The sequence below is a fragment of the Orcinus orca genome, chromosome 19 (assembly GCF_937001465.1).
Source record: "Orcinus orca chromosome 19, mOrcOrc1.1, whole genome shotgun sequence".
Classification (NCBI taxonomy): Eukaryota; Metazoa; Chordata; class Mammalia; order Artiodactyla; family Delphinidae; genus Orcinus; species Orcinus orca.
The window spans coordinates 39,693,601-39,705,678 of record NC_064577.1 but is presented as its reverse complement, the minus strand read 5'-3'; the positions used below and the strand labels follow the sequence as shown (position 1 = coordinate 39,705,678).

The window sequence follows — 12,078 nt, the reverse complement described above, 5'->3', positions numbered from 1 at the left end:
CCCAGAAGCCCCTGCTCTTCCTACTGTGCTCCTTCTGGGAGTGGGATGGGCATGAAGAAGCATCAGCCTACATTTCACAACCTTACCCCAGAAAAGCAGTAATGTTGTGCAGTTACAGGGGCCCTGACAGGCCACACAGCCAAAACTCTGTGACCTGAGGCAGCCCAAGGCCTGAGTTCATCCCTCAAGCAGGCAGCCAACACCCACCACCCTTCAGAAGGCTCTGCAGGTCATCCATCAGGAGCTCCAGAGCGGCAGGGCAGGCCGGGAAAATACCCAGGATGAGCAGTGAGGTCTGAGGTCCTGAAGACAGAAACCTCACCTTCAACCCCCCACCCTCCCCACGCCAGAGGCCTAGAAGCCAGGAGCAGGGGCTCTGAGGCCTCACAGCAGCCCTGCAGGGAAAGGAGGCCCCCTGGAGCCAGCTGGATGGGAAGGAACGCCTGGTCTCTCAACATAGCTCCCCTCCCAACCCTGAAAATAGCCTCTGGGAAAAGCACAGCTCCCTCTCAACCCCCGAGACAGTTCCTCTCTAGGATCTGTAGGCTTGGAGCAAAAAGTTACCCAACTCCTCCGTGCCTCTGCCTCTGCCACCCAGGCCTCTGGCAGGGACTGTGCCCTGGTCAGGACAGCTGGCAGCCCATGTGCTTCCACCCCCACCCTCTCCCTGTTCCCAACTCCCAGGTTATGACACAGGGGCAGGAGAAGGAGGAGGTGGAGACTTAGAGGGAAAGGGGACCTGGATGCCGAGGAATGTAAAGGGGCTGGGAGGTCCTGACCAGAGACCCTTCTGCCGTGCCGCTCTGCACCTGCCCAGCACCATGGGAATGTCTGCTGGTCCCTGTCAGCTGTGCTCTCCAGGAGCTTGGGACGGAGGCTGGCACCAAGCGCCCCTCCTCAGGCCATTAAGGTCATGAATGAGGCCAGGGCAGCCCCCTCTGCCCGTCTGATGGCCAGGACAGCTGCCAGCGCTTCCTGTTCCTGCTTTGGGTGGTGGGGAGGAGAGGCGTTCCTGGCCAAGAGAGGGTTGAGGGTCTCAGGGGCTCCGGGGGTATGTAGCACGTGTATGGGCATCAAAGTACGTGAATCACTGGGTGTGCCTGTGTGTTGCCAGCATGAAATTCTCTGTGCACGGCTGGGTGTGCGTGGGGATCCTCGGGCTAGCATTCCTGTATGCAACTGTGTTAGTCTTTCATTTAACACGCGGTATTGAGCACCTACTAAATGTCAGGCACTGTTCTAGGTGCTTGTGATACATCAGTGAACAAAACAGGCAAAGAGCCCAGCTGTCATGGGGCTTACATCGGTGGAGCGGTGGAGGGGTTACTGCTGGGGATGAAGACAAGAAAACATAAGCATAGAATATAGTAAGTTAGAAGGTGCGGTGAGGGGGCGGGGGGAGTAGAACAAGATGAAGGGATGAGTTGCAGTGTTAAATAAGGGCGTCAGAGTAGGGTCCATTTAGAAGGTGAATTTTGAGCTGACTCCTGCAGGCGAGGCCAGGAAGTTGGTCATACGGATATCTGGAAGAAGGCTTCCGGGCAGAGTGAACGGCATGTCTGGCATTGTTGAGGAACAGCAAAGAGGCAGGAGAGGCCAGAGTGGGGTGAGGAAGGAGTCACGGAAGTCAGTGAGATTAGGGAGCTGACCAATGGCTCTACGGCGTCCTGGTGTGTTCATCTCAGGGTGTGCCTCCCCGTCCATCGCCAGGGTCCCCGTTTACCTGGTGCTTTGTGCTCATCACTGCGCACGGCCAGGTGTGCACCATTCGGCCTGGGCACCTAGAAGTCCCTTGTGGCAGTAGTGTACCTGTCTATGTCCCAGAGTCTGAGGGTCCCTGGGTCTGAGCGCCCGGGCACCCCAGCTTGCCCACCCCGCCACGCGTCGGAGGGCTGGGCGTCACGTGACCGCCCCGCCTCTTCCTGCCCCGCCCGCTCCAGACGTCGGCTCTGCGCTGCGCCTGCGCATTCGCCCTGCCGTGCCTGCGCTGCTGCTGGTGAGACCTGACGGGGCCGTGGGGAAGTGCAAGTGCCGCAGCGTCTCAGGCCCAGGGCTGCCCGTTGGCTGCCCAGCTTCGGCCAGTTCAACAAGTACATAGAGAAGCTCTTCAACAGCAGGTGGGCAGAGAGGAAGGGAGGGGGAGGGGAGGAAACAGACACCACCTGCCCCCGCTACCCAACCCTACCCCACCCCACTCCCTGCGCATCGCAGCCCGGAACCGGGCTCGCAGAGCAGCCGCATGGCCTCTGCAAAGACGTGTTCCCCAGCATGAAGTCCAAGAACGCTAAGAACTCTAATGACGCGAACAACCCTAAGAATACTCCACCAGCAAACGCTACGAAACCCCTATCAGCGAACGCCACGAAACTCCCCCGACAGAACACCACGAACCCGCCACCCCGGAACGCCGCGAAACCCCGACCAGCAGCCTCCTCCCGGGGCCCCAGGTAGGAGAGCCTGGGCTCGGCTGGCACCAGTCAGGGGCCTCGGAACTGGGGGCAGGTTGGGCGGGAGCGAAAGGAAGCCCTGAGGGCTGGGGGGAATCCAGGGCCCCGGGGACTTCCTTCTCCAGGCTGGGCTTTGACTTCCAGAAGCCCAACTCAAGTCTCCCTGCCCACCGACCCTCTTTATATTCTGAGAGGGGCCCAACTCCTGCCCAGCCCGGCCCCGGTGAGAACAATAAAGAGAAACGGAATCTCTGTTGCTTCCTTGACTTCTGTGGGCCCTGGGCAAGAAGGGACCTGTCCTTGGAGAGGGGAGAGGGGTTCCTGGAGCTGCTACAGTAGAAGGAAAAAGACCTCAGCTGTGGGGTCTTCCCTGCTTCCTCCCTGCGACCCATCCACCTTCCCCCACCTAAGACACTTACACCACTCCGGGGGAGGGGGCGGGGGGGCCCTAAACAAGAGGGAGAGCAGAGGTGAGAGAAGTGGGTCCCAGCAACCTCGGGGGAGGAGCTTCAGCCAGACCCCGCCCCCCAAGTTTCTGCCCCGAGCAAGGCAGCTTTGATGCCAGCCTGGGAGGTCAGGGTTGGCACAGGAACAAGCAGCCCCCCAGTGTGCAGAGCATTAAGGTCCTGGCTTTCCCTAACCCCCGGGGACCCTCTCAGCCCCTCTGGCTGTGAGCAGAGCAGGGAGAGGGCAGGAGCTCAGCCAGACCTGTCCCCGAGAAGCTGTCTCCCCTGGGGGCAGGGGCAGAGGCCCCTTCCTGATCCAACTGTCACATTCAGGTATGTCCTGAGCAGAGTCCCGATTCCTGCTCCTGGGAAGTAACTACACCTCTCCCAACCTAGAACCCATCCCCTTAGCTGCCAGGGAGAATTCTGGGACATAAGGCTCCATCATCCAAACTCAAGCTCTATTCTCCTGCTGAAACCAGCCCCCCTCCCGGACACCCCCTTGGATGTAAGAATCAGCCTGAGCCATGCGCCTGCCCAGTGGCGGCATCCTCTCCAGCCTTTTGCCTTTCAGGGCCTAGTTCCACTTTCAAGTCGTTTGCACACACCAGACAGCCAAGACTTGAGGGGAACCACAGTGTGGTGTCGTTGCCATGGGGTCAGTGTGAGGTGCTGAGCCCAGAAAAGTGGACCCCCTCATCCACCGAACCCACAAGCCCCATCTCGTCAGGCAGGACATGTAGGGGAGGCAGAAGGAACCATTCCAGGAACCAAGAAGGTTTGAATTCTCTCACTTCTCCCCCCACCCCTGCCATGACCCCTATCCACAGGCGCTCCCAGGCCAGGAAAAGAGGAGAGAGACAAGGTCACTCCCTCCCAGTCGCAGACACATCAGCCCATCCCCACCTATTCAGGATGCCTGAGAAGGGCGAGGATTGGCAAGGGCCACTGGGACCCCTTGCCAGTGCAGGCCTCCCCGGGCAGGATCATGGTCCTCACCCTCCCAGAGCTGGAGTGTGCAATCCACTGACTGGGCTCCTGGAGGTGGCCGGAGAGCTCAGCCAATGCAGCCTCCTCCCTGGAAGGCCGAATTCCTCCTGCAGCCTCCCCTCCTGCGACTACTTAAATAGCTCTTACCTCCAGGAGTTCACTACCTCTCAGGGCAAGTCCTTTCCAGTTTTCTGGTTCTTCAAAGATGAAACTTATAGTCAAGGAAAGCCTGCCTTCCGGAGCCCATCCCTCTGCTCGTCTGTCCACCATGCTTTATGGAAGCCTCTGGTTGGCTGCAAGTCTGCCCTGCAGAAGCTCCCGTCTGCTAGCACTTTTCTGGGTTAAGGGCCATGCTAAATGTTTTACATGCATTATCTCATGTCCTGCTCACTACAACCCTATCATTCAGGTTATGTCCTGGCCCCAAAGCACACAGGGAACGTGGCACATCCTGGATTCTAACCCAGGTTCATCTGACTCTAAAGCCAATGCTGTATCCCTGTATTAGATTGCCATCTGCTGTCGGACCTTGGACAAGCTGCTGGACCTCTCTGAGCCTCGGTTTCCTCCTCTGTAGAGCGAGGATAACAGTTTCTCCCCCCTCACAGAGAGGGTTAAATGTCCCTGGCACACAGAGGCTCCTTTTCCCAACAACCTCACGTGACACCATCTCCAGACCCCTCCCCACCATGTCCCCCTCCTCTGGCCGTGCTTCTGCTGGGCACCGTGCCGTGAGGAGGCGCCCTTCGACCGAACACGCACAGTGACACACCTCTGACTGCCCAGAGGAGGGCAGCTCCGATGCCACAGGTGTAGGCGGTGACTGTCTTAACCCCAGTCATTCCTCGGGGCTGGGCTGTCGCGCCTGCCCCCATGCCAAGGACACTTTAGTATAAATGAGCACTTCACCTACTGCCTAGGCTATAGGAAAGCATTCATGGGGGTGCATTTGGGGGCAGGGCTGCCATCAAGCCAATGATCAGGAGGGTCTAGGGATGCTGAAACGGGATGATTCAAGCTTCACTGACTTGCTGAATGAACTTGGGGGAGTCCCTGCCTCCCCTTGGGCCGCAATTTGCCCCTCTGTGAAGTGGAGAGGTTGAGCTGGATGGCTCTGATGACCCTACGGACGTTCTGGATCATTCATAACACCCTTGTTTCCCTTCTCCTCCCCCTTGCCTCCCCCTTTCTTCCTGTGCATTTGGCCTGCTCCTGCCCCCGACCTGGGGTCCCCAGAGACACAGAGAATGAGGCTATGACTTTGATGTGCTTTATTTAGCCTGTGTGGGAGCAGGGAGCAAGCTGCGGCCCCAGCAAAGGGTGCGGAAGGGCGAGCTGGGCCGGCACTGCCCTGGAGTCAGAGGGGCAGGAGGTGGCTTTACGAGTCCCTCGGGCTGAGCTGCCTGTGCGGAGAGGGCAGAGCGTGGCAGCATGAGTGGGGAGTCCTCGTGCCCTCGGAAGACCTCAGGCCAGCCCTAGGCCCCTGTTCTCCCCCACCCCTGACACACACCCCGGTTTCCGCCCCAGGCATCTGGACACACAGGGCAGGGAACCAAGCCCACCTGGGGGGAGCTGCGTGGGGGGAGCCACACTCCGAGAAGTCCAGCGCGCCTTCTTTGTCTCTTTTCCCATACCTGGGAGGGGAGAGGTAGCTGGGGCCAACGCTGTGCCGGGATGCCAGCTCTCCGGCCTCGTGCCCACCCCTCGGCACCATCCCGCCCGGGGCACAGGGGCCCAGGCCAGATCAGTAGAGATGCTCTGCTTTCCCAAGAGCGTGAAAGGGTCTAGGGCAGGGGTCTCTCGCCCTCTCTCGCACACACCTGGGCCTGGTCAGCATGTTGATGTATCTGCGGAGCTCCGCTGCGTACTGGGCCATCTGCTCCGGCGTGGCATTGTCCCCCGGGTATACTGGCTCCAGCGGGGCCCCCCGGGCACCCAGTGGTGGTCGCAGCAACAGAGCCACGCCCGTGGACAGAAGCAGCAGGAAGAGGCAGCAGTGAGAGGCGGCCATCTGAGGGGCAAGGAGCAGGGAGACAGAGGCAGCACGGAGCCCACCTGCCCAGCCCCAAGCCCGTCACCCATTTCTCCAAGCCTGGGACGAAGAGCAAAGGGCTACTGGGACCTGACCACCCCTCCTCCTAGAGCCTGCCCTGGAGAGCACGACGGCCCCTCTCAGGAGCAGCGCAGCAGGCGGAGCTCAGCCAGGGCCCGGGCAGAGCAGAAAAGTGTAGCAGAGAAGGTGGGGCCGTGGGGCAAGAGACACAGGACTCATGACATCCAGGACCTGATGGCTCTGAAGAGGCAGGTGCAGGGTGGGAGTTGGAGCAGAGGGGCTGCTGGGAAGTAGGGGCACGCCCGCTCCCCTGCAGGTTGGGGGCACACAGAATGGACTTGTGAACCAAAGGGCAGGAATCCATTGCCTCTTGGTGTGCTGCCCTCCCACCCTCCCCAGCCTCCCCGCCAGGGGTAGACATGCTGATGCGGGTCCTGGAGAGAACACCACAGCCCCTGTCGCTGTGAGCAAGAGGCCGGCCACACGCATGGACTTGTGTTCACAGCCACCATCCCCTGCCCCCCGCACATTTGCAGTCTTCTAGTCAGCGGCAGGCTGCTCTTCCAGGGTGCTGGATTTGTCCAGATGTAGAGCCGGACCCACGTAGGACCTCAGGCCTCCGGAGGCCCCCAGCCCTGCAAGGCACCGGCTCCTTCCCCACATCCCAGCCCGAGCCCCTCAGAGCCCCCCGACCCCAAGCTCAGGACAGGCTGAGCCCACTTACCCTAAATCCTGAGGGAGCGGGTGCTGGACCAAGCGGGTGCCTGCCTCAGGCTGGATGGATCCCCCTGCCCGCGGCCATAGCCCTTTTATAGTCCTCAGCCCCCCAGAGTCCCCGCCTCCTGTCAGCCTCTCTCACTCCCCAGCCCTCAGCCCCTCCTCCCACCGTCTCCCGGGTGCCCACAACGCCAGCGCTAGGGCCAGGTACAGGAGGGGAACAGGGAAGTGTTCTGGGTGCCACACTAGCGCATAACGGGTAAAAGTTATGGACAACAGTCTCCTGTAGCCCCCCCTCTGCCTTCGGGCACCAGAGCAGGCTTCGTTCAAGAAGGACGGGGTTCTGGGACATCAGGATAACTGGCAGGTTCTGATTACAGGCCTGGGAACAGCTCCACCTGCCTCCCAAGGATTAACCCAAATCCTCAAACAGATTCCCTCAGGGCAGAAGACTGAGGCTGTGGCTCAGAGACTCCAGGGACGAAGACTGGAGACTCAGGACTTCCTTTCCAGTTTGTGATTAGAACAAGATGGGAACGGGGGAGATGCTTCAGGTAACCAGGGAATGTGGAAAGGAGTGGGGACCCAGGCAGGGAGAAACCCTCTCCCTGGCTGGTGTATAGGATGCAGAATGAGAACTGATGTGCCCCGGGGGGAGGGGGGTGCCAATATCTAGTAGCCGTTTCCCAGCACCCCCATTCCAGGGAAGTGATAAAAACCAGCATCATTTGGAAAGGCTTGAATTTTCCAAAGTGTTCCCAGCTCAGTCACCTCAGTGAGTTCCTTCAACAACCCATTTTACAGATTCAGAAACTAAGTCTCAGAGACATTAAGTAACTAGCCTCAGGCCACATAACTAGTCAGTGGGAGATACAGGGTTTGAAACAAAGTCTAACTCCAAAATCTGGACTCTTCTAAGTAGGGCTGTTAAAATATTGCTATAATTTCCTGATTTTTGGCTGAGAAACATGAGGCTCACAGAGGCGAAGACACTAGCCCAAGATCACACAGTTGTCCAGGACTCAAGTTCTGGCTTAGATTCCCAACCCCACCAGTACCAGCAGCCCCACCCCCACCCCACCCCCAGGAACCTCTGAGTCTCCCCTACTCAGCGCCCCTTCCCCAGCCCCCTGCCCCCTCCCCAGCTCAGGCCAAAGAGCACAAGTGGCTGTCTGAATAACTCAAAGAAGCCTGAGGAGGGAGCAAAGGACTTCTCACCCCTGAGGTTCTGCTGTCCCAGATCAGGACACCAAAAGAGTGTGTCAGGAGAGGATTTGGTTGTGGGGCGGGGGGGGGGGTGGGGGGTAAGGACTGGAGGTGATGCTGCAGGGACCTGAGCTTTGCTTTTCCTCAAGTTAATGAGGATTAAGGAAGCCTCAGGAAACACCAGTGTTCTGTCTTGTTCCTCTCAGTTCTGACTTCTGGCAACAAGAAGAACAATAATGCTTCACCCAACAACAACTTACATTCTGCAAAGCAGATATGGAGGTCGTTCGGTCTCTGCTAGCCCTGGCCCTTCTCTGGCCTCGGGATCCCACTTGGTAAAACAAGGGTGAATTAGTGGCTGGTCCCAGGAGGGCCTCTGGTGAAGCCAGCAGAGGCTGCAGGCTGCCACCAGGGGGCGCCAGGCTCCAACCCTAGTTCAACAGGTCTGGTCTCCCACATGACTGTAGCGCTGTGGGACGGTTCTGGCCACCACCCCGGTCAGCTCCCAACCCCTGCAGACAGATGGTAGACCTGGGGATTGACTCAAGTGCTGGGGCCATCTATAGTTTTGGCCTGTCACAGAGGGGACATAGCTTTGTCATAGCTTTGTCAGTGCCTAAGAAATGACAGTTACTCTACAATGTCAGCTGAACCTACAGCTTTCATTTTTCGCCTTTGCAAACAAGTGATTCCTCTTCTGGGTCCTCTCAGGGATGTTGTGACAACTGAGGAGGAAGGGGTAGTGGATGTGCTTTCTAAACCGTATGGCCGTGTCCAGACGGGCGATGCTTCTCACTCACCTTCATATATTCCCAGGGCTTGCCATGGAGCCCTGCTTGGAGAAGCACTAAGGACTTATCTGCAGACAGAGTAAGTAAAGGCGGAAGTGATCTCTCTCCCCCTGCCAAACCTCATGCCTCCGGGACGGGGACGATGGGCATTGGGCAGCGTTGGGGATGGCGTAAGGGCTCAATGAGACGAGGAGAGGAAGACCCCAGAAACACCTGGGGTCACTAGGTGAAGATGAGTGGACAGTAGCAAGGGGCACGGGGGTCCCCACATATGGGACTGCAAGGGCAGGAATTGGACCAGCATTGCACCCTCCATACCCACCCCCTACAACAAGAGCTCCTTCAAAGCAGCCTGGGCCAACTCTTAGGCCAATGTCGTATTCCCACACTGGATGGCAGCAGAAGAGGTGGGGACAGCTAAGCTGTGGCCACCCCCAGATACCAGGAACCCAGGGGGTCCCCCATTCCCTGGGGAAACCCCTTGGGCTGAGGATTCTCACACACACCTTGGGCCCCTATCCCACCCCCTTAGGACCAACTCAGGCCCAACTAAGGGCTCAGGTCACTAATTTGGAACCCGGGCTCTGTCCCCACTTCCCTCCGCCCTGGGGACTCCATCTGCCTCCAGGGTCCCCTGCAGGCTCAGGAGTGCTCAGTAGCTCTCCCTGGCCCCAGTGCCTGCTCGAATTTTTCCTGAAGAGGAAGGCTTCTTTCTTGCTAAGAGAAAGGCTAAACCAATCCATATAATAAAGTGTTGGGGGAGAGGGATGGATGAATGGGGAGGAAAGAAAACCGTAGGGGCTGGCTGTGGAAGGAGGGGAGTTTTTCCTTTGGGGTGGAAGGGAGCGATGCCAGAGCAGTTTTGAGATGGGTTAGGAGTGAGTAGGAGAAGAAAGGAAAAGAAGGGGGATACTCAAGCATGTGCCAGGCTGTGCCGAGCTGACCTGTAGATTCAGCTCTCCTACTCACCAGTTCGGCCATTCATTAGCTGTGTGACCTTTAGCAACTTACCTCACCTCTCTGAGCCTTAAAGCAGGAACTATTATTATTATTTAAGGTGTAAGGATCCCTGTTTAACCAGTGAAGGAATAAATGCAGTGAAATGAAATGACTAGGCCAGTCACACAGCCAATGAATGGCAGAGATGGGACTCAAATCCAGATCTTTTTTTTTCACATCCAGATCTTTTGTCCCTGAGGCTATTGCACCAACCGTGGGGTCCCTGCCCTTGAAGAACTCCTGGTGTGAGAGCTCAGATTCGGGCTACAGATATACTCAGGGCAGACCAGGAAGGTTCCGAAGGAAATGAGGCTTGAGGTGGATGTGAGGAATGGTGAGGGGTGAGGGGATGCTATTTCACAGAAGCAGGGAGGTGGCAGCAGGACTGAGCGGCTCAGGGGCGCACATCAAGGAATCGTGGGAGATGCCACCAGAGGAGAAATGGTGTGAATCGGGAGTTTTGCATTTCTGGCAGAAGCATTTAGATTTAACAGTTAGTGGAATCAGAACAGGCACAGGGTGGGCTCTCTTACCTCTGTCCCTAACTCTATGGCCTCCTGTAAGTCTTTCCCCTTCTCTGGGCCTCGAAATTTCCATCTGCTCAATAAAGAGATAAGACCAAATGATTTCTAGATGATGTTCAAAGGAGATGGTGTTTGTAGCAGATTAGGCTAGCTGCCCCAATATCCACTCTCTCCTCCCTCCATCATAAAAGAGTTTAAAGCGGGTACATGGCCATTCAGCAGAAGACATCTCCTGGGCTGTTCTTGCAGTGAGGTAGGGCCATATGACTAAGTTTTAAGCAATGAGATGAGAATTTGAGTGACTTGTGCCATTCTGTTTTTACAAGTGGATGTACCCCCCTGTGGCAAACGGCACCAACAGTGACCACAAAAATACTTCCTATCCCACAAGTAGTTCTACGATGAGGTCTAAGTCCCGTCTTTTTTTTTTTTTTTTTTTTTTTTTTTTATAAATTTATTTATTTATTTTTGCTGTGTTGGGTCTTCGTTTCTGTGCGTGGGCTTTCTCTAGTTGCGGCGAGCGAGGGCCACTCTTCATCGCGGTGCGCGGGCCTCTCACTGTCGCGAACTTCTCTTGTTGCGGAGCACAGGCTCCAGACGCGCAGGCTCAGTAGCTGTGGCGCACGGGCTTAGTTGCTCCGTGGCATGTGGGATCTTCCCAGACCGGGGCTCGAGCCCGCGTCCCCTGCATTGGCAGGCAGATTCTCAACCACTGCACCACCAGGGAAGCCCAGTCCCGTCTTTTTGAATGCAGGTAAACCTGTGACCGCTTGGACCAGTAGAGTATAGTGGAAAATGCTATGTGACTTCTGAGGCCAGGTCATAAAAGGCAATTGTTACGAGTTAAATTGTGTTCTGCTACCCCCCTTCCAATTCATATGTTGAAATCCTAACTTCCACTACCTCAGAATGTGACCTTATTTGGAAATAGCGTCATTGCAGATGTAATTAATTAAGATGAGGTCATACTGGAGTAGGGCAGGCCCCTAATCAAACATGACTATTGTTATTATAAAAAGGGAAAGGGGACACGGGTTCGTGCCCCAGTCCGGGAGGATCCCACATGCCCCGGAGCGGCTGGGCCTGTGAGCCATGGCCGCTGAGCCTGCGCGTCCGGAGCCTGTGCTCCGCAACGGGAGAGGCCACAGCAGTGAGAGGCCCACGTACAGCAGAAAAAAAAAAAAAAAAGGGAAATTTAGACACAGAAGCGGACACACATAGAGGGAAAATGATGTGAAGAGGCACAGAGTGAAGACACCCATCTAGAAACCAAAGAGAGAGGCCTGGAACAGATCCTTCCCTCACAGCCCTCAGAAGGAACCAACCCTGCCAAACACCTTGATCTGGCCTCCAGAACTGTTGTTAAACCACCCAGTTTGTGGTACTTTGTTACAGCAGCCTTAGCAAACTAATACAGCAATGTAGCCGCCTTCTGGTTCTCTTGGAGCATTCATTCTGGGGGAAACCAGCTACCGTGTAAGTCCAACTACCCCAAGACATGATGCTGGAGAGGCCACATGTAGGTGCCGGGCTGGGATCACAGACGACAGCCAGCAGCACCTGCCAGACCCAGCCAACCTCTGACAGCCACTGCATGAGAGGCTGCAAGGGACAACTGCCTAGTCAAGCCCTTCCCAGTCCTGACACACAAAATCATGAGTAAATACAGTGGTTATTTAAGCCACTAAGTTATAGGATAACTTGTTACACAGCGTAGTAACGAGCGCACCTCCTCTTTCTCCTTCCCTCCCTTCCCAGTGGCTAGAACATGGATGTGGTGATGGTGGGCCATCGTCAGTCGTGTAGATGAGGGCGTGGGGAAGCCTCAGAATAGAAACCTGGGATGCTGGATGCCCCCATGGAGCAGAGATGCCAACTCCCCAGATGCCACTCGTATTTTATGTA

The 12,078-nt window shown here is 56.8% G+C and overlaps 2 protein-coding genes across 3 annotated transcripts; one reads left to right on the top strand and one right to left on the bottom strand.

Annotated features, from left to right (window-relative positions):
• The first annotated feature begins 1,960 nt into the window (after window positions 1–1,960).
• LOC117198864 (uncharacterized) lies at window positions 1,961–5,270 on the top strand. 2 transcript variants are annotated; one of them, XR_004480128.2, is made up of 3 exons: window positions 1,963–2,447; window positions 3,468–3,671; window positions 4,392–5,270. XR_004480128.2 is itself a non-coding variant. In XM_033416936.2 (2 exons), the coding sequence occupies exons 1-2, from the start codon at window positions 2,269–2,271 to the stop codon at window positions 4,226–4,228; spliced, it is 684 nt and encodes a 227-aa protein (XP_033272827.1). In that variant the 5' UTR covers window positions 1,961–2,268; the 3' UTR covers window positions 4,229–5,101. The 2 variants fall into 2 exon arrangements, 1 of the variants encoding a protein (XP_033272827.1); XM_033416936.2 differs by lacking the exon at window positions 3,468–3,671 and having other exon boundaries at window positions 1,961–2,447; window positions 3,724–5,101.
• On the bottom strand, window positions 5,251–6,629 carry PPY (pancreatic polypeptide). The gene is made up of 2 exons (XM_049701888.1): window positions 5,704–6,629; window positions 5,251–5,517 (listed from the first exon to the last, which is right to left on the bottom strand). Exons 1-2 carry the CDS (start codon window positions 5,892–5,894, stop codon window positions 5,262–5,264), a joined length of 447 nt encoding a protein of 148 aa, XP_049557845.1. The 5' UTR covers window positions 5,895–6,629; the 3' UTR covers window positions 5,251–5,261.
• Window positions 6,630–12,078: the final 5,449 nt, after the last annotated feature.